Here is a 27,283-nt window from a genome sequence, read left to right as displayed (position 1 = left end):
CCAACACAGCCCCTGGGGCTCCCAACCATCTTGGATCGAAATGCTCCTCTTCCAAAACCGAAAGGCTAATGAAATTTTTAAAAAGGAAAGAGAAAACCTTTATCCTTAGAGAGGGAGGCATGGATTATAAGGCAGCCACTAAGGCGGTGGGCCCAGTGACATGTCACCAGGGACATGAAAAAGAGCAGAAAAGCTGACGGGGCGAGGCTGAGGGGATTACACACGTAGAGCATCAGAGCATCGTGCCGTCCTTGGCTGCCGGCAAGGATTTTAATGGGAGGCCCAGCCCCTCCACCCACCCTGAATCCTGGGAAGCAAGTTAGGGAACCCCAGCAAGGGCAGCAGTACTTACCGTCTGTGACAACACAATGCCCCTTCTCTTGGTTTCCATCCTAGCATCCCCACAATTACAAATACAAGATTACAAACCTTCCCACGTCCCCTACTGGTGGGAATGTAGTTATTCAAATCCACAGTATTTCTTAGGCACCAGTGTTTGAACGCAACACATCAGACAAATCACAGCTTCCGTGTCTGCACCTGCAAGGTGAACGGACGGGAGGGGATAGCATCTCGCCCCTCCCACCAGAACAGCCCAGTGCTCTTACTCCTCCCTGCGAAAGAAGATGAAACTCTTGTGCTTCCCCCTTTCGGTTCGGCTGCTTCTTGAAGTTTCCTTTGCCCTCTCGAAGTCCATGGGAAGACATACGAAGTGATTCTTGTTCAAACTATAGGTTTCAAAGCTATAGCTGGGTAACTCTGCACCTTCGTGTCACTCGAGAGAACAATGGGTGGTGGGTGAGTGACTTTGACGGGCACACAGCGAGGTTTCGGTAATTACAACCATATTCCAAGCAAATTGTCATGTATTCTGTGTTCTGGGGACATATGTTATGGCTAAAGCCCAAACTGTGGCTAATCTTAATATTAGAGCCAGAGAAATCTGTTTCGAATCCATAACATCTAACATTTGCCAGAGTAGATTTGTTCATCAACGGGGCTTAAAGAGGTATAATTCACACATGTGCAATATTACTAAATGCTGAAATTGAACGATTTAAATATCCCGGCAACTATTGCAAAGCGGTTGTTGGAGGAGCATTTAACATTAGCCAGAACTTCCCTGGCTAACGTTCAGTTTACACCAAAAGAATGAGGGAAATTTGGGCATCCCCTTGGGGCGAGGGTCACAGCTCCCTCGATGTGTACAGCAGGGCACTAGTGAGAGCAGCTCGGGGTACGGCTTTGGAGGCTGTTTTCCCTGAGAAGACCTATAAACACTGACTGGATCGAATCAAGAAGCAAACAGATTCCTCTGGAGGTTTTGGGAGGCATCTTCTCTCAGAATGTTTACAGTTTGGGGATCTTTTACTTGACGCGCATGGCCCCAGATTCTCCTCCTGGCCACATACCCTCCCAGACACAGACGGTAGACTGGAGGTAACCAGAAGATGGAGTTAACAGCACACACACACACACACACACACACACACACAGAGAACGTTCCTGGGATTCCCAATAATCAACATTTCAGACATAGTATAAAAAGGAATAAAAAATTATTTTAATCATACCAAAAAGCCAAACCAAAGAGGAATGGTTCATGGAACTTACAGGATCCCAATCCAGCACTGGGGGCTCTGTCCAGGGTGGGCCCAGCGCCCCCGGTCCCGGGGCAGATGTCAAATCCCAAGAAGATGTCGGGATTTTGCACCAAGTTCTTGGTTTGGCTTTTCTGCCTAAAAACCTCACTGATCTGAAATAGTTAAAGGTGAGATATGGGCGCGATCTACGTTGAGTCCCCACATCTAATATGGCTGGTAGGTTTGTCTTCTCCGCAGTCTTAGGGTCCGTGACGCCTCCCCCCAGATTGTCTTATTGGAACCGCCAATGAGGGGAGCCTGAGCTGGACTTAAGCCCAGAGTGTGCCATAAAGGCTTCCATTTGGCATTTTCAACAAGAAGCCATCAGAGATCATAGGAAACACTAGAAGCAGGCACGCACTGTTCAAGGTGCTTCGACACTCTCTTCAGGTTCCGGTTCTTGAGGAAGCAGACTGGGTGTGCCGGCCCAGCATGTCAGTCAGAGAGCCCCCACACTCTGGTAGCAGAGCGCCGGGGCGTCCGTGTTCTCCCCGTCCAAGCTCAACGTTCAGACCTCCGCCAGGCCCGCTTCATAAGCTGCCAATGTTGGGGAAGCTCTTCAGTTTCTCCGGAAAGTCGTCTTTGTAGAGAACTGGGTCAGCCCGGTGCTCCACCACCTTAAGAGGCATGGTCCCAAAGACGGACGCAAACTTGTTGATGCACTCAGACCTGAGGGGTTTGGGGAGAGAGGCAGGTGATGGATGAGTGGGCAAGGAGTGAGGAAAATGGAGCAAATATTCAAGAGACTGACAGATGAAAGCAAAACACGTACTATTCAGTACTATTCAGTATCAACACAAGAAATCCTGGGCTCTTACAAAAGGGTGAGAAGGTGTGGACAGCAGAAGTGATCTGGGGGGACCGTGACCATTGTTCAGGGGGGAGAAAGTGAACAGGGGGTGCTGTCTGGAGGCCACGGGCCTGCAGAGGTCAGAGTATCTTTTCCCTTCCCCCTCAAATTCCAGTCATTCTTCCCCCTCAGTACACACAGGCCTCAAACCAAGGTGGAATCACTGCCAACAATTCTTAACCCCCTGCGTGCCAGCTGAAGAGAAGGCGAAGGGGTAAAGGGTCCTGCATCTGAGCTCCAGCTTCCTGAAGTTTAAAAGGCCGAGGGAAGGACCTTACACCTGGAGCAGTGGAAGGCAGAAGGTAACAGGTGGGGAACCTCACCTCTGAACAATAAACCCTTCCCTCACTCAACCAGCATTTAAGGAGCACAATCCCTGAACTGCTGGCCAGCGGAGAGCTGCCGTCCGTGCCCGCCGATCCCAGGCCAGAGCGAGCAGTGCCATCGGGCTCTGTGATGGAACAGCCTGGCAGCTCTGCGGGAGGGGAGACGACGTGTCCTCCTCTCCGTATCACCCCTGGATCCCCGGAGCAACCTCCTCGGGGCGGAGCAGGCCAGGCACACTGGTGGGAAATCGTTCTGGTCACTCAGGCCCACTGAGTGTGATAGCTGGCAGGACGCATCCGGACCAGAGGGGAGAAACGAGCCCGTGAACGTGGCTTCAACCTCCAGGATGGATTTCGGAAAGGTCAGTACTGTCTCCCCTCAAGTCAGGCCCAGGCACCGGAGAGCTACGGTAAGAACAAACCAATCAGACAGGACCATTTACCCAAGAGGGGCCGAATTTCAAGACACAGACCAGAAGTCTCTTCCGTCCTGAGGTTCCAGGAGCCTTGTCTCAAATTATTTTCATCTACAAGTGTTTGAGTCTTTGGAGCTTTAGGAAGAAACCAATTTATAAGGAGCCAGGCGTCAGTTCTTTCCTCTCGGTCATTACGTTTCTAAAACAATGTGTTACCGTTCCATTCGGAGCTCTTCTGGCTACCACCACCGTGTCCACCACCGTAAGTCAACAGCGAAGAGGTCTCAGAGGCTCCAGGCTGTGCTACAAGTGCGCTACGGAGATGAGGAACCCCCTCTATCATGCCAACAACCCTACTGTTACTCACATTTTACACTGGGAAGACTGAGATATGGAGAAGCTGAGTAACACCTCCAAAGGGCACCTAACAGTAAGAGGCAGAACCAACGCCTGGAAGTCTGGCTACTGAGACTAAAAAATCTTAATGATGAGCTGATACGAATTTATTTGTGAATAAAATTCCCAAGTCCAAGTGGAGGGGCTGGAAATGAACTGCTGAGCACCTATTATGTGCCAGATAATTTACAAATGTCATTTCTCTGATTCATTGAAGCAGGCCCCTTGGTAGCCCCAAGAGCTGGTTTATAGGAGCTTCCTGTTAGGGGCTGAGCAGTTAAAGCTGAGGCCTGAAGCCCCAGAGCTGGCAAGTGCTGGAGCTGGGTCTCTAATGCAGGTCTACACGGGCAAGTGCTGGACCTGGGTCTCTAATGCACATCTACACGGGCAAGTGCTGGACCTGGGTCTCTAATGCGGGTCTACATGGGCAAGTGCTGGAGCTGGGTCTCTAATGCGGGTCTACATGGGCAAGTGCTGGAGCTGGGTCTCTAACACAGTCTACACAGGCAAGAGAGCCTTTGTGCTTTCCCTCACACTACCGTAACTCACGGGTAACGACCTTCCCTCCTGCTGGCAGTCCTGTGAGACTCAGGAGGTGGGCGTCCGAGGGGATCCCCGGGAAAGGCTGAGGTGTCTCTGCAAAGGGGTACTGAGTGAGCACAGTGACTTCCCTCTCCTCCAAGCATAGGGTCAAGGCAGTGGCAGACAAAGTCAGTCTCTCCAAGGTCTTACTCTTGGCAGGCCTTCTGCCTATAAACATGGATGGATTCTTCCAGTTTCCAGTCATCATGCCTGTGGACTCTGGCCAGCCAAGGCCAGCCGTGCCCAGCACAGGGACCAGTGAGTTTGTATTAAAGAAGGGCCACGGTTCTTGGCAGAGGACAGTGGCTCCACAGCCCGCTAGAGAGCACTGAGGACAATGTCTGCTCTGTAACTAGATCTGCCAACAGGGCCGGGCCACAGGCAAGAGGCCACTGGGGCGCAGGCCAGCTGACTTGCTGACAGCTGCCCCTGGCTAACCCAGTCCTAGTGAGTGCTTCTTTCTCTCCACACAGCCTGACCTGGGGAAGCTGTGGGCCACGGAGTGGTAAAGGTTCCTAACTCCCCAGCCAGGTACGAACAGTAGTTCCCTACTTTCTTCTCACACAGGGGCTCTGGGTTGGGCCGCAGGCTGGGGCAGGTGGTGAGGCTGGTCGCTTGCCAGTGGCTCACCTGAGCTGTCCTGTCAGTGGTCCATTCAGTCAATGCTCCCCTGGGTTGGTTTTCTAATCTAGTACGAGTGGACTAAGAACCACTGTCTTCCTCTGAAGTGCTGGAAGCGTCTGCAGGAGAAGGACTCCCGGTTTTCTGTTTTCCTTGTAAACACATCCAATTACCTAAAGTAACCTGGAGCCCTGGGGACAAATGCTGGGGAAACTGGGAAGGAGATGGATGTGGCCCGGCACCAGGTTACAGGCTTTCCAGTGTTATTACTGCAATCATCTCCAGGACAAAACACAGTGTTTGGTACAAAGATGCTCAATAGGGATTTGTTGAACCCATGAATGGACACTGTAATTTGATAGGTATTAATATACCTATTTTAGGAGACGAAAAGACTGGAATTCAGGATAAGGCAAATCAATTTTGTTAAGTCAGCTACTAAGTGGCAAACCCATAATTTGAACAAAGATGGGCCTGAATCAAAATAGAATGCTCTTTCTTCAGATCACTGCTCTCTGCCATATTGCCTTAACTTGGTGAAACGACTGGTCAAAATGGACAGTTACAAAGACTTTTGTCTTTCTGGTTCTTAAAGCATTGACAGCAGATCCTGGAAATGGATGCTGGGCAGTAAAAGCTATGCTCCTACACAACCGAGATTTCTGCTCCGAGACCCCAAATATAAGAATAAATAAGCTTATTAAACCATAAAACCTAACACAAGGTCGTAGCTTGCAGACTGGTTAACTTCTTTTGCTGTTTTGTGCAAACTGTGAATTCTGCAAAGGAAACTGTTTTTTAAAAAACCCCAACAAATGAACAATTCTACAGTTGTAACTCCATCTCTTGGTCTACCCAGGATGGCTTAAATCATGCCTTCCTCCCTCCCGACCTAAGTGCCTCATTTAATAATTTAGTGATTCAATCTTTAATCCAAATAGTTTTGCTCCCAGTTTCTGATTTCAAGATTGATTTCCTCTGTTCCCTATCGAGTTTCTCAAAAGGGTACTCTACATTCACTAACTCCACTTCCCCAAACAGACTCACACGCCATAACCCTTAAGCCCCATCACTTTATGGCATTATTTTTTTTCAAAGTCACCACTGAGCATTTAGCTCAAAGCCCTCTTTCCCAGGCTGCATGTTGCGTGCTCCTCCCTTGCTTCTGTGCACCGTAGACACTGCTTCGCTCCTGCCTTCTCTTCAGTTCCTCTTTCTGTCTCCTAAATGTCAGTTTCTCAAGATTCTGCCATTGCCTTTTCTCCAGTCAATGGCCATCTCTGGGCAGATGTCTTTCCAGTATCTACTCTTGTTTTCATCATCTTCCTGAAGCTCTAGCTGCACGTTTCCAGGTGTTTGCTCTCTATCTGTATCTGCACACACAGAGGGCAAGACCCGATCTTTCCCCCTCTTACTGCTCTCCGACCCGCAATTCGAATCTCTGCCTGCCTCATGACTTACACTGCTGAAGGTACAACCATCCACACTCGTCCACACTCCCTCCTCGTGAACCGCAGTCTCCTCCCAACTGTATCATTCACACCACGGACGGCACTATCATTTCTTCCTAACTTGAGATCTAAGCTCCCTCTGTCAATTCCTTCCCTATAACCTCTAGTTCTAGCATATCTTCCTTTGGGGAGAAACACAAACCCATGTCTCGGAATTTAATCCATCCCTTCCTTCCACACTCAACTTATTTCAAGCTTTCCAAATGGGCTTTCTTCAATTTCTTCACCTTCATTCCATTCTGGGCACTACTTCCAGAAGAATCTCAAAACAATACTTAGACCACACTGCCCTGCTCAAACACCTTCAGGGGCATATTGGAGCCTGAAGAACAAGTTCAGACTCCTTTAGTGGGCACTCCTTTAGGGCCTGGCAGCATCAGGCCAGAGTTCTACACTCTAGCCAGCCCAGACCCAAACTGCTTGCCAGATACGCCTTCACCCTCTGACTGAAACCTTTGGCCACCCTGTCTCCCCTGCCTGGGATTGCCTCTTTTTGCTCGGTGATCCTAGTGATCTCTGAAGGCTGACTTCAGGTGTCACCTTTTGCAAAATCATTCCTAGTAATCAACCTAGCAAGAAGTTGCTTCTCTTTCCTCTGATCACTGGTAACACTCTGAGTCTCCCTCACGGCACTTATCACGTGAAGCTTTAGACTGTTACACACATGTGTGTGCATGCATTCATATTTATTGTGGTTAATTATAAACTCTGACAGCATCTGATTCAAGCCTCACAACATCTGGGCAGTCGCCTATTCTATTTTCAAAAGTCTATTTCCAAGAGAAGCCCCCACATCCCTCTCAGTTACTTTCTGCAGTGTTTAATAATAATTCTATCTAAATTACATCTCTCTCGCCGCATGTTAAGTCTCTTTATATTTGTTATGTCAGGGGTGCTAGAGGAGTTGTTTAGCCTTAGCATGAACCGCAAGGCCATCATCAGGCCAACCTTTCACCCTAAATTCCTATCTTATACCTTAGAACCTCACCATTTTAACTAAGCCCAATCAATTACCCAATTGCTTAATGCTATGAATTCTCCCAAACATGCAGAACGGAGGTAGGTTTAATAATAATTTCATGTAGTCCAATATGACTGTAACTGATGTCTCTTCTAGATGAGCTGTGACAGTTAATATCACTGCCCTTGACTGTGTAATTCCTATGATACTGTGACAGATAGTTCCCAAATTACATATTATTTCGCACTGACAGCCGATAGAAATCATGTCTTTTGGGTAAGATATTTATATATGAAAGAGTAAAGGATTCTTTAGAGGGTAAGAATAAGAAATAAGAAGGAGGAAAGACTCATAGAAGAATCTAGACCAAGTGAAACAACTTTTTGTACAAAAAAACCCTCCAGGCTTTAAGGACTTGAACGTGGCTGAGACCCCAGAAATGGACGCTCCAAGAAGATCCAATAAGCCTGTGGAAACCTGACTCAGTATCTTATTCTGTAAGGACCACTCTAACACTCTCTGAGTGCTTGACAACAGTGTCACTGGATGTCCGAGCTTGCTGTCTCATGTACGGAGCTGCCTTCTGGGAGAATTAGGTTTGATTAGGAAGATACCAAGCTTGGGGACCTTTGCGTTACAAGAGGGAAGGATGAGGCCTACTCCAAGATTAAAACAGTCCTGTGGGAAGACATAGACCTCCCATATGTTTTATGCTCACTTACAGGGTTCAGTATCACATTCCACACAAAGTGTGCTTGTTGAGTAACTGACCAAATTGAAATAATAGGAGTATCTCAGGGCTGCCTTGCTCACCTCTCTCTCTCTCTCTCTCTGTAATGGAAAGAGCTCTGCTTTCAATTCTGTTCTTGGTAGGTGTTTTGGTCAGCAAAGGTAAATTGTCTCTGGGTCTGGTTTAATTCTTCCTAATGAAACCTTTACTGTCACATGGAGCATCCTGCAAAACAGTCTAGTACTTTCTTGGAATTAACTAGCTTCCAATCAAATGACTGTGGACGGTTAACGGCTTCATCCACATGGAGAACCTGACTCCTGGAGCTTAAGGCCAGCTATATTTTTAAGACCCTTCCAGCCATTACAAATTGAGTGAGGAGCATTCCAAATTAATTCTTTGGGTGACCTGGGCTTGAACTAACCCAATTCCCACAGTGCCAAAGGAGGTGAGTATGGCTACCAGCTGCTGTCCTTATATCTCCAGCAAGTCCCATAAACAGGCCCAAAGCAGGAAATGGGGATCAGAGGCTAAGGCAGACTTCTGGTTAGAGGCTCACTCACCTCTCCACCATGTGCGTCTGGTCAAGTGAAAGCCCATCAATGGCTGTGCACTCAGGACACTTGAATTTCTTTCGCGGAGTTACCTGCCAGGGAAGGACACAAATACACCTGGTTGTCAGTGCCAAGGACAAGAAAATCATGCTTGTGACACCACCGTGCGTGCTTCTGCTCTGTAAGCCAAGCTGCCTCCTCCCTCCACATGCACACTTACGCCCGTTGTGGGCTCGCGCGCGCGCGCACACACACACACACACACACACACACACACACACCTCACCGTTCTTCCATTCAATTCTGTCTGGCTTGGCCAACAGCAGAACTCACAAGGGCCCAATAAAAAAGGCTTGGAGGGCTTTTGCCTTCTGTAACTGGAAAGAAGTGGTGATGACAAGCTCCTTAATTCCTGTTTAATGACTGTTTTCTCACTGCCAAGGTCCTTGTATAAACACCATTTGTTCTTGCAGCCATAAGGGCGATGAAATACAGCTTCCCATAACTTTCACCGTAACCTTAGTTCCAACAGGCACTCATTTTCCCTCTTCCAGCTAAAGGCAAGCACTCTGAGCAGCGCCATGGTCTTGAAGATGCCAGGTTATTTTGCAATTCCCTCTGATCAGGGAAAAAACCCAATGGTCCCCCTCACCATCTGAATTCTTTTCCCTGCCTTTCCCTCCTGCGCTCCCAAACCTTCAACAGCTAATGATTTTCTTAGCAAACCCAGGGAGACTATTATTCTAACCTAGTGAAGCTAAGTAAACAGTAGTGAGATGGGGGTTGGGGGAAGGAGAACAGCACACAGATGGTGGAATGACTTCACAGAGTAAGCAGGCACAGCTAAAAATATCTTGAAGCACATCAAAAAGCAATTTTGGAGATAAGAGGAGTTCTTTTAAAATTAGTTTTCTGATTTACATGCTTTTTCTTGCGGTGAGCGCTGACGGCGTCAGAGGGCTGGGGGAGGGGAAGGCCCGGACCAAGGTCACAGAGCACAGATGAGGACTCTTCCTCTTTCCTTAGTCACTTTGGTTTAATCCAGCTTCTCCCATCAACTTATAGCACGAACAATCACCAGGGATGCCATACCACACGTCTAGTGTAAGCTTCAGTATGGGAAGACTCCAGTACAGGAATCTGGCCTAGAAGCATTGCCTATTTTTCTATGGAATTCTAATCCAGAAGGAAACAGGGTCACGACAATTCCACTCATAAAAAAGATGTAAACTCTCTTTGTATCTGGCAATCTGGATTGAGCAAAATCTGTGTTTCAGGAATAGACACTACAGATACAGAGACATTACAGATACAGAGATCCCCATGTGATTCTTACGTACTCTCAGCTTTTAATTTGTTATGGGAAAGGTAGTTTCAAAAAAACTGGTATTTAGAACAATATTTAGAAAAACTACAGTTGTAACTGGACAGGGTGTATTATCTTCTCAATATCTTTAAAAATAAAACCCAGCCACCCTGAGAGAGCTGTAAGTTGCATTCTTTAATTAACAGATTTAGATTCCAAATCAGATTTGAGAATACAATTGAAGGTTTTTAAAAACATAATTGGTAGACTGACCACCCCAGCCTTTATCTCTAATACTGGATATTAGAAACTGTAACAAAGAAACCATAAAGGTGCCTGGGGGGCTCAGTTGGTTAAGCGACTGCCTTCGGCTCAGTCATGACCCCAGAGTCCTGGGATGGAGCCCTGCCTCGGGCTCCCTGCTCAGTGGGGAGCCAGCTTCTCCTTCTCCTACTCCTCCCACTTGTGTACCCTCTCTGCTGTCTCTCTCTGTCAAATAAATGAATAAATAATATATATAAAAAAAAAATAAACCACATAAAAAAAGAAAACGTTTAAATTTTCAAAGCCTAGCTTTAATGTTATAATGTGATTGCATCAATCACAGAATCTGAAAGCTAGAAGGAGCTTGAAGTTCACATAATCCAAAGCTTCATTTACATTCATGAGAATGTCTCAGGCTCAGAGAAACAAAAACTTACGCGAGATCACGCAGTTGGTGGCAGAGCTGGACCGGGATGTCTTACCTTGATAACAGCTTTCCCTGTGACGTTAGCCACCAGGAAATTCATGGCAATGTCTTCACAGTTCATATGAGCGTCCACCCAGTTCTTGATGTCGCCGGGCATTTTATAGGTATACAGGTAATTAAAATACTGTCAGGTGAGACAAAAAGAAAAAAGAGTGAAACACCGGTGCCCCGTGGTTAACAATCGAAGGACAATTTAATCATGGGGACATGATTCTGTTTAATCATGAGGACAAGCATTCTGTTGTAAGATTAATTACAAGGCTGTAAGAACTATTAGAATGCTTTTTTTGCTCAGATGACCAAGAATCTTTCACACTGTCATTCTTTTAAAAATCACCTATTGTAAGCAGAGGAGAGACAGAGAGTGAAGCCCTTGTAGGATGCAGGCCATTTGGACTCATATATCATATGTTTAATAAATAAAATATCAGTCAGAGACACACTACACACGGATCTCTACTCGGTTCTTCTGGAGGCACAGCGCTCAATCCTGGGCTCTACGTTCTGCCTACAGACTGCAAACAGAAACAGAGAGAACCTCCCGGTATACTGACCTGCAAAGGTGTGCACTTTTTTTTTTTTTTTAAAGATTTTATTTATTTATTTGAGGTAGGCAGAGAGGCAGGCAGAGAGAGAGGAGGAAGCAGGCTCCCCGCTGAGCAGAGAGCCCAATGCAGGGCTCGATCCCAGGACCCTGGGATTGTGACCTGAGCTGAAGGCAGAGGCTTAACCCACTGAGCCACCCAGGCACCCCAGGTATGCGCTTTTTGAAGTAAAATACAAAATGAGGCAATTCTGGGTTTTTTTTCCAAAGATTTGTTTATTTTAGACAGATTGTGTGTGTGTGCGCGCATGCACGTGTAAGGAGGGGGAGGGGCTGAGGGAGAGGGAGAGGGACAAGCAAGGCTTGGAGCAGAGCTGAGTGCGGAGCCTATGCATAGCTTGAACCCAGGACCCTAAGATCGTGACCCAAGCCGAAATCAAGAGACAGACGCTCAACCCACCGAGCCCCAAAATAAGGCAATTCTGAAGCTGCCACAGTTCTGAAGCTCTACATGTATGAGATAGTGTAGAAATTCATTGGTGGGGGAGCCAGTGTACAAGTGAATGATCATAAACCCCACGAATTATAAGCCTCACTTTACTTATTTAATTATTGCTAAGAACAAAGCCCATTTCTGGACTGAGAACCCTGAAAAACAAACAGCAGGGCTGAGAAAGCAACATGCCATCACTGTCCCATAGCTCCGCTCCTTGAATGGCCCTGGGGTGGCCAGAGACGTGCAGGACACTCCTAATGGCAGCAGCTCGGGCTGCTGCTGACGACGGAGCAGGTATCACGGTTCAAGTCAACCCCACACTCCCAGCGGTGCTCTACTTTCAACCTGAATATTCTAAAGTCCCAAGCATCCTCTTTCAACCTCTCCCTAATAAAAAAGTCACAAACGTGAAGGGACCATTCTCAGAAGAAATATAAAAGACACAAAAGGAATCTCAACCACAGTAGTGCAATCAGAGTGAAAACAGTAAGATCCCTTTTCACCTTTCAAAACAGCTCAGTCTCGTTTTCCCTTTCTACATATTTCATGCAAGTGGGGTTATAGTAAGATAGTTTTATATTTTGTTGGTGGGAAGATAAATTGGGGCAAACAATACTGAAAACAATAGACATATATATATATATATCTTAAAACCTCCCCCAAACGTTCATTCCCTTTGCTATGATTCCACTTGTAGAAATCTATCATAACGATCACACGTATAAACAGTTGTGAAAACAGATACTAATTGCTACTAAAGCATTAGCTATTAAGCATTATCTAAAATTGCCCCAAAAATCTGAGGCTATCTAAATATCCAGAGCTAGAAGAATAGTTACACATAATTTATGGGTACTGGTACGATAGCATATTAGCAATTATGTGATGAAGGAATGCTGATGTTAATAACTCATAATATGTACAAAAATCAAGCTAATGAGGATATTTACAACGGTCTACGTGAATAAGTAAATAAAAGGCAAACTGGAGAAAACATCTATACAATAACGATGGTTATCTGTAAGGGATTGGATTACGAGTGACTTTCGTGTATGTGTGTGTCTTATATGATAACATTTGTTATGAATTTTCCATATTTTCTATTATGAGCATGCAGTATTTGTATAATAAGAAAAATAACTTTAAAAAAATCATACAACATAGCCTTTCTTTCTTCCTTTTTTAACTGAAGTGGAGTTGACACACACGACAGCGTGGCGTCTGGAGGCCCTCTGAGGAGGACATTTTTCCTGAACTCAGCAGAAATTCAACTGGGCCACACAGAACAAGCATCGTGTGTGCAGTGTTGTCACCTCAGACCCACTTGCCCAGCCTGCCCCCCACCTTACCTTGTGATAAAAAGCTGCCCCCGTGAGCACCATGGACACCTCATTGGTCCACTCAGACTCGTACTTCCACTTACTCATCTCGTGGTCCCAGAGGTGCAGACGACCGGGGTAACCCACCAGACGGTCAGGAAACTCCCGCCAGACCTGAGAGAGAAACACATCCAGTTCAGACAGCGAGCAAACCCAGTGCTGCATCACCCAAATGGTACAGAAGGACTCCCAGAGCCAGATCCTCACCAGCTAAGGTTGGAATGGGCTTCTGAAGAGGTCTTCAGAAAGGGCTATTCTACCAATATTCGAAGGTATGTATGGGCTCTAATTTCCTCCAAATCCTCCTACCATTGCTGGGCAATTTTAAGTCACGTAGTAATAACTCACTTATTTGGAACAAAGTAGGGAATCCCCTAACAAAAGAGGAAGGAAACAGGTGCCATTCTTCATGCGCACACACGAAGAACAAATGGACCCCTATAACTCAACTGTCCTCATGTATTTTTTTTTTTGAAGATTTTTTCATTAGAGAGAGAGAACAAGCCCACAAATGGGGCTGTAGGGGCGAGGGGACAGGGAGGAGGAGACTCCCCGCTGAGCAGGGAGCCTGACAAGGGGCTAGATCCCAGAATGCTGGGATCATGACCTGAGCCGAAGGCAGAGACGCTCAACAGACTGTCCTCATTTATAGTAAGTCTGGTAATTCTGAAAACTTCGTCTCTGTTTGTAAAGATTTATTTATTTATTTATTTATTTAGAAAGTGAGGGAGTGAGCAAGAGGTGGGGAGGGGCAGAGGGCAAGTCTTAAACTCAACACCCAGAGCATCGCCCCATGTGAGGCTTGATATCATGACTCTGAGATCATGACCTGAGCTGAAACCAAGAGTCAGATGCTTCACTGACTATACTATCCAGGTGCCCCGAAAGTCTGTTCTAAAAAAAAAAAAAAGTTTTAAAACCCTAATTCCCTGGAGCACACAGCCATGCTTACAACCTTTTAGAAGCCTCGCATATAGAGAACGCATCTCATTCTATAATCTATAACATACTGGAAACAAAAGCTTGATCTCCTTATTTGGTAAGACTCTTAGATACTGTTTTATGAAACAGAATCTGGTATACTGGGGGTGGGTTACTTCCATTATCTTTCCTCGTGTATTTCTGTATAAGTCAGTCTAACTTTAGTTGAAAGAAGAGGAAGTTTGTGCCATTACGGAGTACTGCCCGCTTAGCAGCTCTTCACGGTACCACTTCTCAGCAAGCAGGATTCCTCATCCTTTACCAGGCCTCGGAACAAGAGAGCTCCCGAGGGTCCGATCCTGTGCCCTAGTCTTCTCTTTAAACAAGCTGAGTCATTTCAACTAGTTTCAATCACTTTTAAATACCTCCTCTAATCTACTGACCTCTGAATCTGTTTGGCCTAGAGTGTTCCTGAGAAAACCAACTACTTAATATCTTCAATGGGATAAACAATGGGCATCTCAAACTTAACATGTCCAACACATAACTCTTGAGTCCCTGTCCCCGGAGAAGCTGTTCTCTCAATCCTCTCCATCTCACCAAATCATCTACCCCACTGCCCCAGCCAAAAAGCTACAAGTCAGTCTTTATTCCCTCCTCTCCTTCTTCCCCACACCCCATCCATCAGCAGGTCCTGCTGGCTCTACTTCTGACCACCTCCGGCCAATTCTCCCGCCCCTCTCTCTAGCTCAAACCACCATCATCCCTCACCTAGACTGTTGTTAACAGGCCTCTAACTCGTGTCCTTGCTTCCACGCTCGCCCTTCCAAACCATTATTTACACAGTGTCTCTAACAGGACTATTCTTAATAGAATATTAGAGAACAGGTGGTCCCTAACTGACAATAGTTCAACTTAACGGTTTTTCAACTTTACGATGGTAAAAAAGCAATATGCGTTCAGTAGAACGCTACTTCGAATTTTTGAATTTGAATTTGGGTCTTTTCCTGGGCCATCTCCCATGATGCGGGGCACCAGCAGGGAGTAGCAGCTCCGAGTCAGGCCCGCAATCACCAGGGTCAACGATCAGTACACTTAAAACCATCCTCTACTCAAACAACTCTTCTGTTTTTTGCTCTCAGGATTCAATAAATTATTTTATTATTATAAAGTACTTTACATTACTTTATTATTATAAGTACTTTATTATTTGTAATAATAAATACTTTAGTATTATACTTTATTATTTAATACTTTATTATATAAATACTTCATTTTTCTTAAATACTTTATTATTTACTTTATAGTAAATTAATACTTTATTATTATAAAACAGCCTTTGTGTTAGATGATCTTGCCCAACTATAGGCTAATGTAAGTGTTCTGAGCATTTTTTTTTTTTTTTAACATTTTCTTTATTTTAGAAACAGACAGAGAGAGCACACAAGCAGGGTGGGGAGCAGAGGAAGAGGGACAAGCAGACTCCACACAGAGCTGGACGTGGGGCTTTATCTCACAACCCTGAGATCATGACCTGAGCCAAAATCAAGAGTTGGATGCTTAACTGAGTGGGCTACCCAGGCGCCCTAATTCACAACAGTTTTATCAGGTAAGCCTCTGCTAAGCTGAGAAAGATCTGTTTGAGGGTAAATCAACCAACAGGCTGCATCCTATTTTATGTGTGCATATATATACATATATACAAAAGTATTTTAAATTAATGTTATCTTCAGCACGTATTTACCCTCACATATATGTCGTATGGTCATACGCTGCAGCATGTGGGGGCTTCCCCAGTGCCCACATGTCACTGAGCCGGGGACAATGCACCGTGGCTTTCCCCAGGGCAGAGGTGGTGTACAAGCCCCCCGCCCCCTTTGGTAGTTTGCTAGGGATACTCTAATGAAGTCACCACACCAGGTGGCTTATAACAGCAGAAATCCAGAACTCTGAAATGAAGGTGTGGGTAGGGCCACGCTCCCTCTGACTCCTCTCAGGGCCTTCCTTGCTGCTCTCAGGCTTCAGTGGCTGGCCGTCAGTCGTGGGCATTCCTTGGCTTGCGGATGCATCACGCCTAACCTCTCTCTTCATTCGGCCTTCCTCCCTCTGTGCATGTGTCTGGGTCTGTGGCCAAATTTCTCCTTTTCGTGAGGACACCAGTCTGAGTGGATTAGGATCCACCCTTACGACGTCATTTTAACTCGTTACCTCTAAAGAGATCCTATTTCCAAATAAGGTTACTAAGGGTGAGGATTTCAACATAAGTTTTCAGGGGGAACACCCCAAAATCTTTAAGAACTATTCTACCCCTGAAAGGAAACAAAAATGGGCTCCTGCTGACGAAGAATAAGAGCCAAAGTCCTCAGCATCCTCTAAGGGCCCAGCCGCTCCCCCCCACCTCCTCTTGCCACGTTCTCCCACACTTCTGTGGCCCTTCTGCTCTAGAATCGTGACTGCTCATCTCCTTCTTCTGCCTGGAATGTCGTCCCAGCTCTCCAGAAAGCTAGTTCTAGTTCATCAGTCAAGTCTCTGCTTAAATGGCACCTACTCTCGAGAGGACTTTTCAGACTTTCCTACCCAAAGTAAACACTGTCTCCCTCCCAGCCATTCCTCATCACATGCCCTCACCCCAGGCTTTCCTTCACCAAACGTTCATTTTTGGGAATTGTTCTGGTTATTTATTGTTTCCTGATCGAGCACCTATTTTCCTCCCACAGAACTGGATCTCCACGAAGACAGAGCTCTGTCTGATTCGCTGTGGTTTCCCAAGCACAAAGAGCAGTGCCTGCGCAGGACAGCGTTCCACTGACACTCACGGAACGCACAGATGGGCACGACCTCAGCAGGCAAAACAGCTGAGACTAAAAGGAGGGACGGAAGATCCTTTCTCTTTCCCTCGCAGGCAGAGCCAGTGTTCTCCTTAATTCAGAAAGGAAGTCTGCGGCAGTCCTGATCAACAGTTACCATCAATAATAATGTGATATCCCTTGCACGTGAAGATCACAGTAATAATTCACCAGGGCTAAAGCACATGTTTTAAACTGCTTTTCCAGAAGGGGGTAAGCGGTATTCGCTGAGTCATTCCACTGTCCTTCCCGGTCCTCCTGTGATCGTCCACATGCTTTCATGGGATATCCGACCCGGGTCTTGAGCGTGGTCTGGGGTTTCCTTTGTGTGAGCCCAGGGCACCTACCAGGCCTCTGAAACCCACAGCCTTGGCCTCATTAACACCATGTTGTACCCAACAGAGTTAATCAGCCGCAGCCACCATTGTACTAGCTGCAGACAGATGAAGCCGTGTCAGACATTTCCTCAGATGTGTGAGGCTGCTGCTGTGCTCCTACTCTGGGGCTTGGATTTCAGCAGATTAAAATAATAGGATACTATTCTGGCTTTATAGAGCCCAGAGCAACAACAAAGTCCGTGAGCCGTGGCTTCTGTTCGGTGCGCAGCCCAGGCGCGCTCCCGTACAGGCGCTGGCAGTTTCCTTCTGTCAGCAGCAAGCACCTGCCGCTCGAGTGGCACCAGTACCATGGTAGGGGCCAGTGGTTCCCCTTTGTGGGCTTAGAGGGGTTCTGAAAGGCTCCAAGTGCACGCAGGTCACGGTGCCACCCACAGGGGATGGGCGCGGTGGGGGAAGGGCTGGGTGGGCCAGGGAGGGACAAGTTCGGTCAGTCCCCTGCAAGCTGGAAGCCGCCTTTTCCTCCACCCTCTGGCTACTTTGAGTCTACACAGCTCTCCAATCCATGCACTGTCCCTAGGGTCCTTCTTTTCAAGCTCCCGTCTGCAGCCACCCTAATAACACTGGCTCCATGTTAGGGTCAAATGTGGTTAGGATTTCAATCTTCTTCCTGTTAGCCGAAGCCACTTATCAGACTTCTCTCCACAGAGACTTAACTGGGTGACACTGGGTCACTGAGTGCTGAACTACGCCGTTCTGAAAGCATCCGAGGTGTTCTGAATTTCAGATTCCTCTGGAGCCGTCAGTGAGCGCTGTTCCTCACGCGGGGCCTCCCTGCCCTTGACTTACTCCAGGCAGCTGGATACAATCAAGATAGCATCCTTGTCACTTCATCTATAACTCCGCAGCTGACTACGGGATCAAAACGGAGTGGAGCCGAGCAGGATGGGCCCTCTCTAATCGAGCCCCAGTGCAGCACGAAGGCGATTATGTAGACAGTAAAGCGTCCTCCCAGCCAGAAGAGCGAGAACTCAAATTCCACCCCCTCTCCTGCTGACTGCCCACCTCCCTCTCGTTCAGCTCTTTTCTTTTTACCTTAGGGAAATGCTCTGGGGTCAGCCTTTTGTCATTACTAACAGATGCCTTTATATATTCGAGGAGCGGGGCACCTGAAACTTCACATTCTAGCCCCGGAGCTCTGGTAACAGTGCTCCACTGGCCATGCCTGGGTCACGGCACCATTACTCAACTGTGTGTCTGCACTGTTCAAGTTGTCCGCACACACTGTCCTCGTGCAGTTTCAGTCACGCGCGACTCTGCAGACAGAACCTCTATTACAGCTCAAGGCCCTGGTTGGGGGCTCAGCAATAACTGAATGGCTCTTCCATTCGGGGCTATTTCCACGTGACTATTCAAGTAGAGATTGTAGCAACATAATAGCACGCTCTGACCCAATGTTTACAACCTCGGTGCTAACCACTTACGGACATTTGCTCTCCTCGGCACTTCCAGCCGTGCTCACTGGGCTCTTTGCCGAGTAATCTATCTATTCTTGCTCTCTCTTTCTCTCTCGATCTCTCTCTCTCCCCCCTTCAACTTCCGGAGGTCTTTTGTGGCTTCCCCTTGCTAGCTGGTCAGACTAGGTCTTCCACCTTTGTTTCAAAGCCACAGCGCAGTCCAGATGACATGCTACGAGGGCGTGTGCCATGAGCTCCGGGTGAGGCAGACACCCCAGAGCCGGCTCTGCCCTCGAGGAGTCGTGCAAGCCACCTGTCAGGTCGCCTGCTTTCGTTTCGCCATCTGCAAAAGAGGGGTCGGGTGATGTGCTCTCTAATGTCCTTTTAGGGCTGAAATCTTTGTATCTTTTTCCTTACTAACATATTCCCATAGAAACAAACTCACTGACTGTGATCAGTTGCAAGTCGCACGTTTCTGGAGTACACGGCCTCTGTTATTTAACTTTGGCTTATGATGCCATACACATACGGGTACCCAATAAATGTTCCTGCAAAGAGGCTAGCTAATGCACTCAATCTAAGCCAGCCTGGAGAGTACATTTTAAACACAGGGTGTGTGCTAACCATAGTCAGATTCAGGAAACGGACCAGGGAGGGGCGAAGGGGGAAGGTGTAGCAACAGGTGGTGCCCATCTGGGATACACAATTATGAAATCACAGGTCAGCTTTAGGAGAAAAGTAACTCTCTGAAGTGGCTGCTATAGTCATCACACTTTCAAAGGCATGGTTCCACAGGGATATTGCTACTGGGTAAGAGGGTTACCATATGTACCAGGAATCAGGAGCCCAGAGACAGACCAAGAAGTAGTGAGAGAAATACAGGGAATATAGATTCAAGGCACATCAAACTGCGCTGGGGTTTCCCGCCTCTTCTTGCACACGACCCCTGGGTTCTGTCAATACCTCACCATCAAAGTAGAACAGAACTCGAGGAGCCAACCCAAACCCTGTGGTCACATGCCTGGGCCAGCGGGGGCAGAGCAAGGATCCCAATTCCAACTTGCAACCGTCTTTGAATCAGTGGCCCTTCTTCCCTCAGGCTTGCCTTGCCTGCTGCCCAGATGGGAAGGGGCTAGCTGGCTGCATTCCAGTTCCACACTCGTTTCCACGGAGGAGCCTGTTATCAGATTCACTCTCAGGCCTCTGGGAACTGAGCTCACCTTTTATATTTGGCATTTCCTGAAACGAAGTGGAATGGAGGGCTTCAGCCTGATTGGCTCCATTTTCAGCTCATGCTTTTCATCACACTGGTGGCTGGCAGTTTTGGTCAAGGGGGTGTTTTGCAAAAAGCCAAAGAGCCTCTGTCCACGCCTGGGACACAATTAAATGCTAATGCTAGACATCTAGAGCAAGGGAGCCCTGAAGTTGTCACCCTGAGTTCCCTAATGCTGATTGGTTTTGACAAATACATGTACATGCTGTGTTAAGTATTAAGATTTACCTGTTAGATCACTTCAGTCTGCCTGAGAGACTTTTCCAACCCAAAGCAGCGGTCTGCTTAAAATAAGCCAAGCAGGAAAGCCAGGATCATGGGAAGGCTTCTGGGATTTGGGTAGAAATCCCATGTGCCCCAGTCTGGCTGAAGGTCAGTGCCTTGGTTCTGAGAGACAAGTTCTCCATTCCTTTCAAGTTCTTTCTTCAGGCTTAGGGCAGTGAGGAGGCAAGAGAAACAGGCTGGGGTTGGTCAGGCTTAGTGGAGGAATGTGTGCTGTCAAAATCGTCACAATTAGAAGACACTGCCAGAGGAGGTGGCTCTAAACCATTCTCCTCTGCCTTATTTGCCCCGGCTCACCAGATGGCACAGCCTGGTGCCTTCTGTGGACAGGAAGGAGAAGATTCACACTTCGCCAGTCTGAGCTGCTGACCCCTACCCACACGACCTCAGAGATTTGCAGCTAAGACCGCTTGGAAGACAAAGCTCATTCGGTCCAGCTCCCTCGCAGTACAAGCGAGAAGCCAGAGCAGGAGAGGAAGTGGCTCTCCCAATAACACACAGTCAGTTCAAGCCTAAGGTCGGGCCTAACTCCCAGTCTGGTCCACGAAGTCACAGGATTCCCCACTCCTCTGAGTCTCAAAGCACCTCATCTCCCCAAGCTCAGTCCCTCACCTGGGAGACAGAATCAGGTGACAGTGTGTGAAATCACAGTGTCTGTGTTCATCACCGGTGCTAGTGCAGGCATGGGAAGAGTCACACGTGCACACCACCCAAGCTGAGTGTAGAAAGGGGTAGGGAGAGGAGGTGGGGAGACCCACAAAACCCTTGTTCCCTCCTGGTACTTGTCTTCTAAAAGCTGAAGCCTCTCCAGGAATGTGGCTCCCATTTAGCAAAGAAAGCCACATGCGCACGCCATGAAAAGAAGGAGCCCCTGTCAGTTGTGGAACAGTCCAGTGGGATCCCACACAGGACGTCCATGGGCCCACTGGAGCCCTATAATCTGTGAGGCTCCAGCAGAGAAGGAAACACAAGCAAAACGCTCCTGAATGAAAAATTAAACTCCACTACTATTTTTCACAAGGTAATGAATCCCCTAAGAGATAATAACAAAGGGAAGGAGAGACGGGAGTCTGAGGCGACGGGAGGAGGAAGGGGTGGGTCAGGACTGGGTCGTGGGTTTTCCAATCTCGCACTCCTTAGGACCCACTAAACATGAAATCATTTTTATTTCCCTAACCTCAACCCTGGGGAGGGGGATACTGTTTCTTAGTCTGGCCTCAGGGGATGGTTCAATGAAGTTAGAAGAAGAATAGTGATCATAAGTCAAATGGCTACTCTCTTTAAATCCCACACGAGTGGAAACAGAGATTTTAGTGTTTATACAAAACCGTTACTGAGCCTTCAGAATTTCCAGTTGATTTTGGTGAGGCTCCATTTAAAGGACTGGGGACCAAAGACGTGAGCTCTGTTCAGCAAGGGGAGAAACTCTCTTTACTTCGAGTCACTGCCCTGGGTGAGTTCCACCACTTGCAATCAGGGATGCTACCGCAAAATGGCCAAAACCCTGTTTTCTTCTCACTGTGCAAAGGGAAGACGTGCCATTGACCATAACTCTGTAACTCTGGCTGAAACATCAGTGTAGCTCCAAAATGATTCTGTAATGAGTTCATTCAGCCTAATGCCCTCCCGATATGTCTGCTTAAACCCCACAATGTCCTGGTGGGGAAAGTAAGCCGTCGAGGGACTCTTTCAAATTATTTATTTATATCCCACACATTTCCAAAAAATGACTTGGGGTGGCTTACAATAAAAGGCCAAAACTAGAATAAAATCCAAACCATCAAAAGGAAGGATTCCTCAACGGCATTTTTAAAAAAAAATACAGAGCTGTTCATCCACCTTAAAAATATCAATCCTAATAACAAGTTTTGGAAAGGCATTCCAACAGCAAGCTAAAATAATAAAGTCTGGGGATGTAGAGATTTGAATATTCCTATTTATTAATTCATTTATGCACTTGACTCACAGATACCTACTGAGCCACCATTGTTTTTTTTCCTTGAAAGAATTTGAGATAATTGGAAATTGAAAAGCAGTTGTAAGAAATAAACGAGATCTCATGTTCTCTTCAGCCAGTCTCCCACAATGACCACATCTCGCAAACTAGAGTGTGACATCACATAACATTGCCACTGACACAGTTAAGATACAGAGCGTTCCCGGCACCACGAGGCTCCCTGCTGCTGATCTATAACCCTCCCCTCCATCCACTGGCAACCACTAATGTATTCTCCATTTCTGTAATTTTATAATTTCAAGAAGGCTATATAAATGGACTTGCATAGTATGTGACCTTTTGAGATTGGGTTTTTTCACTCAATCTCAAAATTATTTTACTTATTTTGAGAGAGAGAGAGAGAGAGTGCACACACACACACACACACGACAGGAGGAACAGAGGGAGAGAGAGAGAGAATCTCAAGCAGACTCCACACTAAGTGTGGAGTCTGATGTGGGGCCTGATCTCATGACCCTGAGATCATGCCCGGGAGTGAAGTCAAGATTTGGACACTTAACTGACTGAGCCACCCAGACATCCCTCACTCAGCATAATTTTTAGGGACTGCCTTACACACTTCAAAGAGTGAATACAAAATCAAAGCAGATATCTTGTTACCAAGGAGTTTCCCATTTAGAAAAGCTAATGTCACATGCATAAAAAGCTAGAGATGAAAGAAAGCGAGGATATAGTTGAAAAAGCACAAAAAAAGGGTTAAGAGGACCAAGGTTACTTCTAGGCTGGGGGTGGGAAAGCAGGAAATAAGAAAAAAGCTTTATGGATTTCATTTTAAGAGAACAAAGTTAAATTACAAAGTGAGGGTTGAGATTCCCACTGCCCCCAACAAGGTAAGTAATTAGTACAAAATTACCCTTTGCTATGTGTTTGGCAGGCCAGCGAGTAGATGGCCCCTGCTTGGATCCCCCCACTGAATACAGAATATGGAATCACTGAACTTTGAACAACTCCTTCCAATTCTACTCCAGAAACTGTATGTAAGAAAATTCAATGTCTGAACACATTAAGTTCACTCATTCATTAAATACTTTCCGAGCGTCCACTCTGTGTCCAGCACTAGGCACATAGGAGTCCGTAGGGCGGACACAATCCTGCCTGAATGCTCTGCTCTAAGTCAGGGGAGCTTTTCCACCAGCCCCAGAGATTTAGGCCGTGGGTGTAATTAGTGACCCAGCTGTCCAAAATGACCAGAGTGTCAACATGAGAGCAGGACCTCTGCCGCAACCCTCAGCTCTTCAATCCAACTCAAAGGCTGGTCGGGAAGCTAGAAATTAAGGTTGCCCATTCCTGATCTAAACCAGTCAACAGACAGTAGCAAACAAACTGCAATCAAGATTAACGTGAACCCCAGGCACCAATTTTCGAGCACCAAGCAGCAGATATGACATAAGAGGGGAGCTGTAAACATCATTCAGCCTGGTCCACCTTGCTTTCCAAAGACTCATTGTTCCCAGTCACGACTGTTCCAGAGTCAGCGGACCACTCTGTTCCTTCACACTTTCTTCTTAGTCTTCTAAAACGGGCAACTGCTTTTTAACTTTGTAGCCATCAACCACCACCGCCTCATATCCGTGCTCCTGCAAGCCATTTTACAACTGGCAATGAAGGATGCAGCTTCACACTGGGGAACAACCTAGAATGTTCTCTGGAAAGCTACAGACACTGTCCCCGAGAGTTGCCGCTGGGGCTTTCACTTGCCCTGGCCCCAGGCCAAGTCCTACCCATACACCTCCTTGAAGCAACTCTATTGAAATCAAGGCAGATAAGCAGCCCACGCAAGACAAAGTCCCCATATCCCCAAATCGTAAGCCGATGCTGAGGCTCTGAACTGCAGCAGCCAAAGCCTGTCATCAATCCCAAAGAGACAACAGGCAGCTTTTGGAACAAGAACCCTCAAACATATGGATTCTTTCAGGTTAGAATATCTTTGCAGCTATTTCCCTTGGAACAGGGGGTGGGGAAAGTACGCATTATTTAAACCATCAAGTGTACCAACACCTCTTTAAAATAACTATCCCACATTATAAGCATTAGTTCTTGAAGCGCGGAGCTACAAAGCCAGGTGGGCCTGACCCGGCTGCAGACAGGAGAGATGTGGGGCACAGTGGGGAGCACGCAGGGCCAGGAGGAGAAAGGGCAGGGGAGCACCAGCAATGTCCAGCACAAGTAAGTGCTTGTGGAAAACACACTGAATCCCACTCACCTGCCTTGCCCGGGATGCAAGTCTGCCCAGAGGAGCCACCCAGCGATGGTAAGATGCACTGGCAGGAAGCCCACACCCACGCCCTCCTCTTTGGGACAGGGAGCATCCACCGTTTCATTAAGGGCTAGGTAAATAAATTCTGAACTTGTAATTGTAATTGGCTCAGTGGGGAAGAAAAAAGTGTCACTCTATTGTAATTCCCAGCTGGGCACTTTTTTTAAACGCTCAGATGTTGCTTCAATGTTCAGCATACATATTCGATTTCCTTCCCTTAATATTTGTTTGACTTATTCTCCAGCGGGGACTGGGTGCTTTCGAAAGGCTCTGAGAGGTCAAACTTCAGCGTGGCTCCTCTCAGCACCTCTGTGGGCTCCTGGCCGCGCTGGCGGGTCCTCTTTCAGCTCCTGCTGCAGGGGCTGCCCGAGGCGCAGTCTCCCTGGCTCCCGGGGGCCCCGGGTGCAAATGAGTGCAAGCTGGAGATAGGACAGATCTAACGGATGCCTCGGTTTTCCTCCACGCTGAACACAGGGAGCCCGCGGCAACGAGGAACACCCCAGGGAGAGAACGAGAGAGAGAGAGCGAGCTGCTCACCTCTGCCCACAGTCCTCCCCGTATCTCCTAGAGGGAGGCTCTGACTGTACCTTCTGGGCAGGGACACTCACTGGAATGAGCGTCCACTCATTCCAAACCTGGCCCACAACTGTTCTGAAGACAACAGTTTCTATAATGCTCATTCTGTGGGTACATAAGAAAACTAAAAAATGGAAGGAAAGACAGAAAGACATCTTTTTCAATATTCAATAGTGTATGGATATTGCGGACAGGCTCTGGAAAGGTACCATCACTCTTATTCAGATATAATACCCAAGGTTCAAAAAGCTTACAGCCATCTGCTTCTCCAGATACTTAATGAGGAGGGCACAACACAAGTCCTAAGAAACATATAAATCTAAAAAGCTCAGCTTTGGCAAAATGGATCTAGATACACTGGAAAGCTTTAGTGTCAGACCCAGCACAAATGCTGACCCAGAAGAGCTCTGGCAAGGTTTGACTTTGTACATGCCAAAAATGGGCTCGGCTTACTGTGAATCCTAGCGAAGGGGGCCATGTGGACAGCCCATCATTCAGAGAAGAGAGAGAAAGGCTAGAATCTCTCAGTCACTCACTAGATCAGACTCTGCGAAGGCTCAAGGATCTGAGTCAGCCAAGAGGTCAAAGAATGGAAATCTCTGGTACTGGTTCTTTCTGGAGGTTGAGACACTTCCATTAATTAGATTATCCACCCACTCCAGAGATGGCCCTTGCATGTTGAGCCCTCATTTAGGGATGCTCGCTTTTTATTAGTCCTGGCTATGGAAGAACTGAGTTGCTTTGTGCCTTGGGGATGAACCCAAAGGGTAAGCCTGCCCGAGAGCCCATGGCAGGATGAGACAGAGTTCCATGTACCATCAAGAAAAACTTCTCTGAACATTGCTTCTGGATTCCCAACAACCCTGAGCAGATCTTTAGTTGTAGCACCTGGCTTACATCTAGGGAGGAAAGCAAGTCTTTTCCTATCAGAAAGATCAGAGCCAAGAGGCCTGCGAGAATCCATCTTTAGACCCAGTCCAACACTTGTTCTACGTGTTTGCTCCCCGGACCCAGCCTCTGTGGCACTTTCACTGGCAGAAGGCTGGGAGAGACATGAACAGGACAGAGCGTGCCTTTTTTTTGTTTGTTTTGTTTTGTTTTCAGTTATCTGCTGGCTTTTAGAAGAGGTGATTGGGAAGTCTAGACTATGATAGGCTGTTTTCACCTCTTGGCTCGTCTAGCAAGGAGAGAAAAAGTGGGATACTAGACTTGAATCACAGATATTATCATCTCTCTGCTCTCCCTGGATGAGCATATAGGTATCTCTAAATTCTACTAACTCTGGAATTCTCCAATTAGCCAAGCTCCCTCATCACAAAGTAAATGTGAGCTATGGGTAAGCTGGTCTTTTCCTTATCTTTGGTTCTTGAGTCCATCTGAATATGAAGTCTATTGACTTTCCACCTCTATCCTACCTGGCTTTCCCCGTCTTCAGCGTCTGTTGTTTCAAATTCACTTTCTACATACACACACCTTTCTACAAACCTGTATCTTTTTACTGCTATAAGCTTTTCCGCTGGTCCTATATTGCCTGACCAACCTAGCTTCCACTGTTAACCCAAACACAACTTCTGCCGTCCTCCGTCTGCTTCTCACTGCCCCGTGCGACCACACACACCAAGCTCATTCTTCTGTTCATACTTTCCCTCTTGGTTCTTCCTCTATCAGGAGAACGCACTTCGAAATGGTTTTATATTTTCCAGGGAAAAAAGTGGGATATTCTATGCAATTTTGCTTGCCATGATTCATTGAAAAGTATATACTTGCCCTAACCTAGTGAAGTTGTGAACCAAATAATAAAAATTCTCATAATTCATTAGTATCCAAGAGGTTCAGCTGGCGTCTGCCACCTATAGGAAACCCAGGCAGTAAAAGGAAAGCATCAGCCTTTTGTGCGCCTAAAAACACAGAGTCGCTCTAAGCCAATTCCCATCCCCACGTGAAGCTCTGATTTTATAACCGGTACTATTAGCCAAGAGCGTTCCACATCTCTCAGGTGAAAAATGTTCAACACTTAAGTGCTACTAATAATTTTTATGGTTGGAAATGAGGATCAAAGTATGAAAGGAAAAATAAATTCACGGGTTCATACACTCAGCCAAGTCCGCCTGGCTCATTTTCTGCCACATGTTTTAAACTCTCTTTAAGGCGGGGGAGGGGAGGAGGAACAAGTTGCATTTTATTTCCCAGCTCTTTAGTTTTGAAGTAAAAGCAGACAGACTTAAAAAAAAAAAATCAAACACTCAAGTAACA

General features: G+C 46.8%; 1 protein-coding gene across 1 annotated transcript in view; it reads right to left on the bottom strand.

Annotated features, from left to right (window-relative positions):
• Positions 1-1,542: 1,542 nt before the first annotated feature.
• Positions 1,543-27,283, bottom strand: part of LOC132008192 (exostosin-2) — a 140,383-nt gene continuing 114,642 nt past the window's right edge. Inside the window, exons 11-14 of the mRNA XM_059386606.1 lie at positions 13,037-13,180; positions 10,643-10,771; positions 8,600-8,682; positions 1,543-2,312 (exon numbers count right to left, since the gene is read on the bottom strand). Coding sequence (XP_059242589.1) covers positions 2,174-2,312; positions 8,600-8,682; positions 10,643-10,771; positions 13,037-13,180 — 495 coding nt within the window. The 3' untranslated portion in view covers positions 1,543-2,173. The remainder of the gene's footprint in view (positions 2,313-8,599; positions 8,683-10,642; positions 10,772-13,036; positions 13,181-27,283) is intronic.

Source organism: Mustela nigripes, unplaced genomic scaffold (assembly GCF_022355385.1).
Source record: "Mustela nigripes isolate SB6536 unplaced genomic scaffold, MUSNIG.SB6536 HiC_scaffold_76, whole genome shotgun sequence".
NCBI lineage: Eukaryota > Metazoa > Chordata > Mammalia > Carnivora > Mustelidae > Mustela > Mustela nigripes.
The sequence above is the reverse complement of the archived record's forward strand: the minus strand, read 5'-3'. Positions and strand labels throughout refer to the sequence as shown.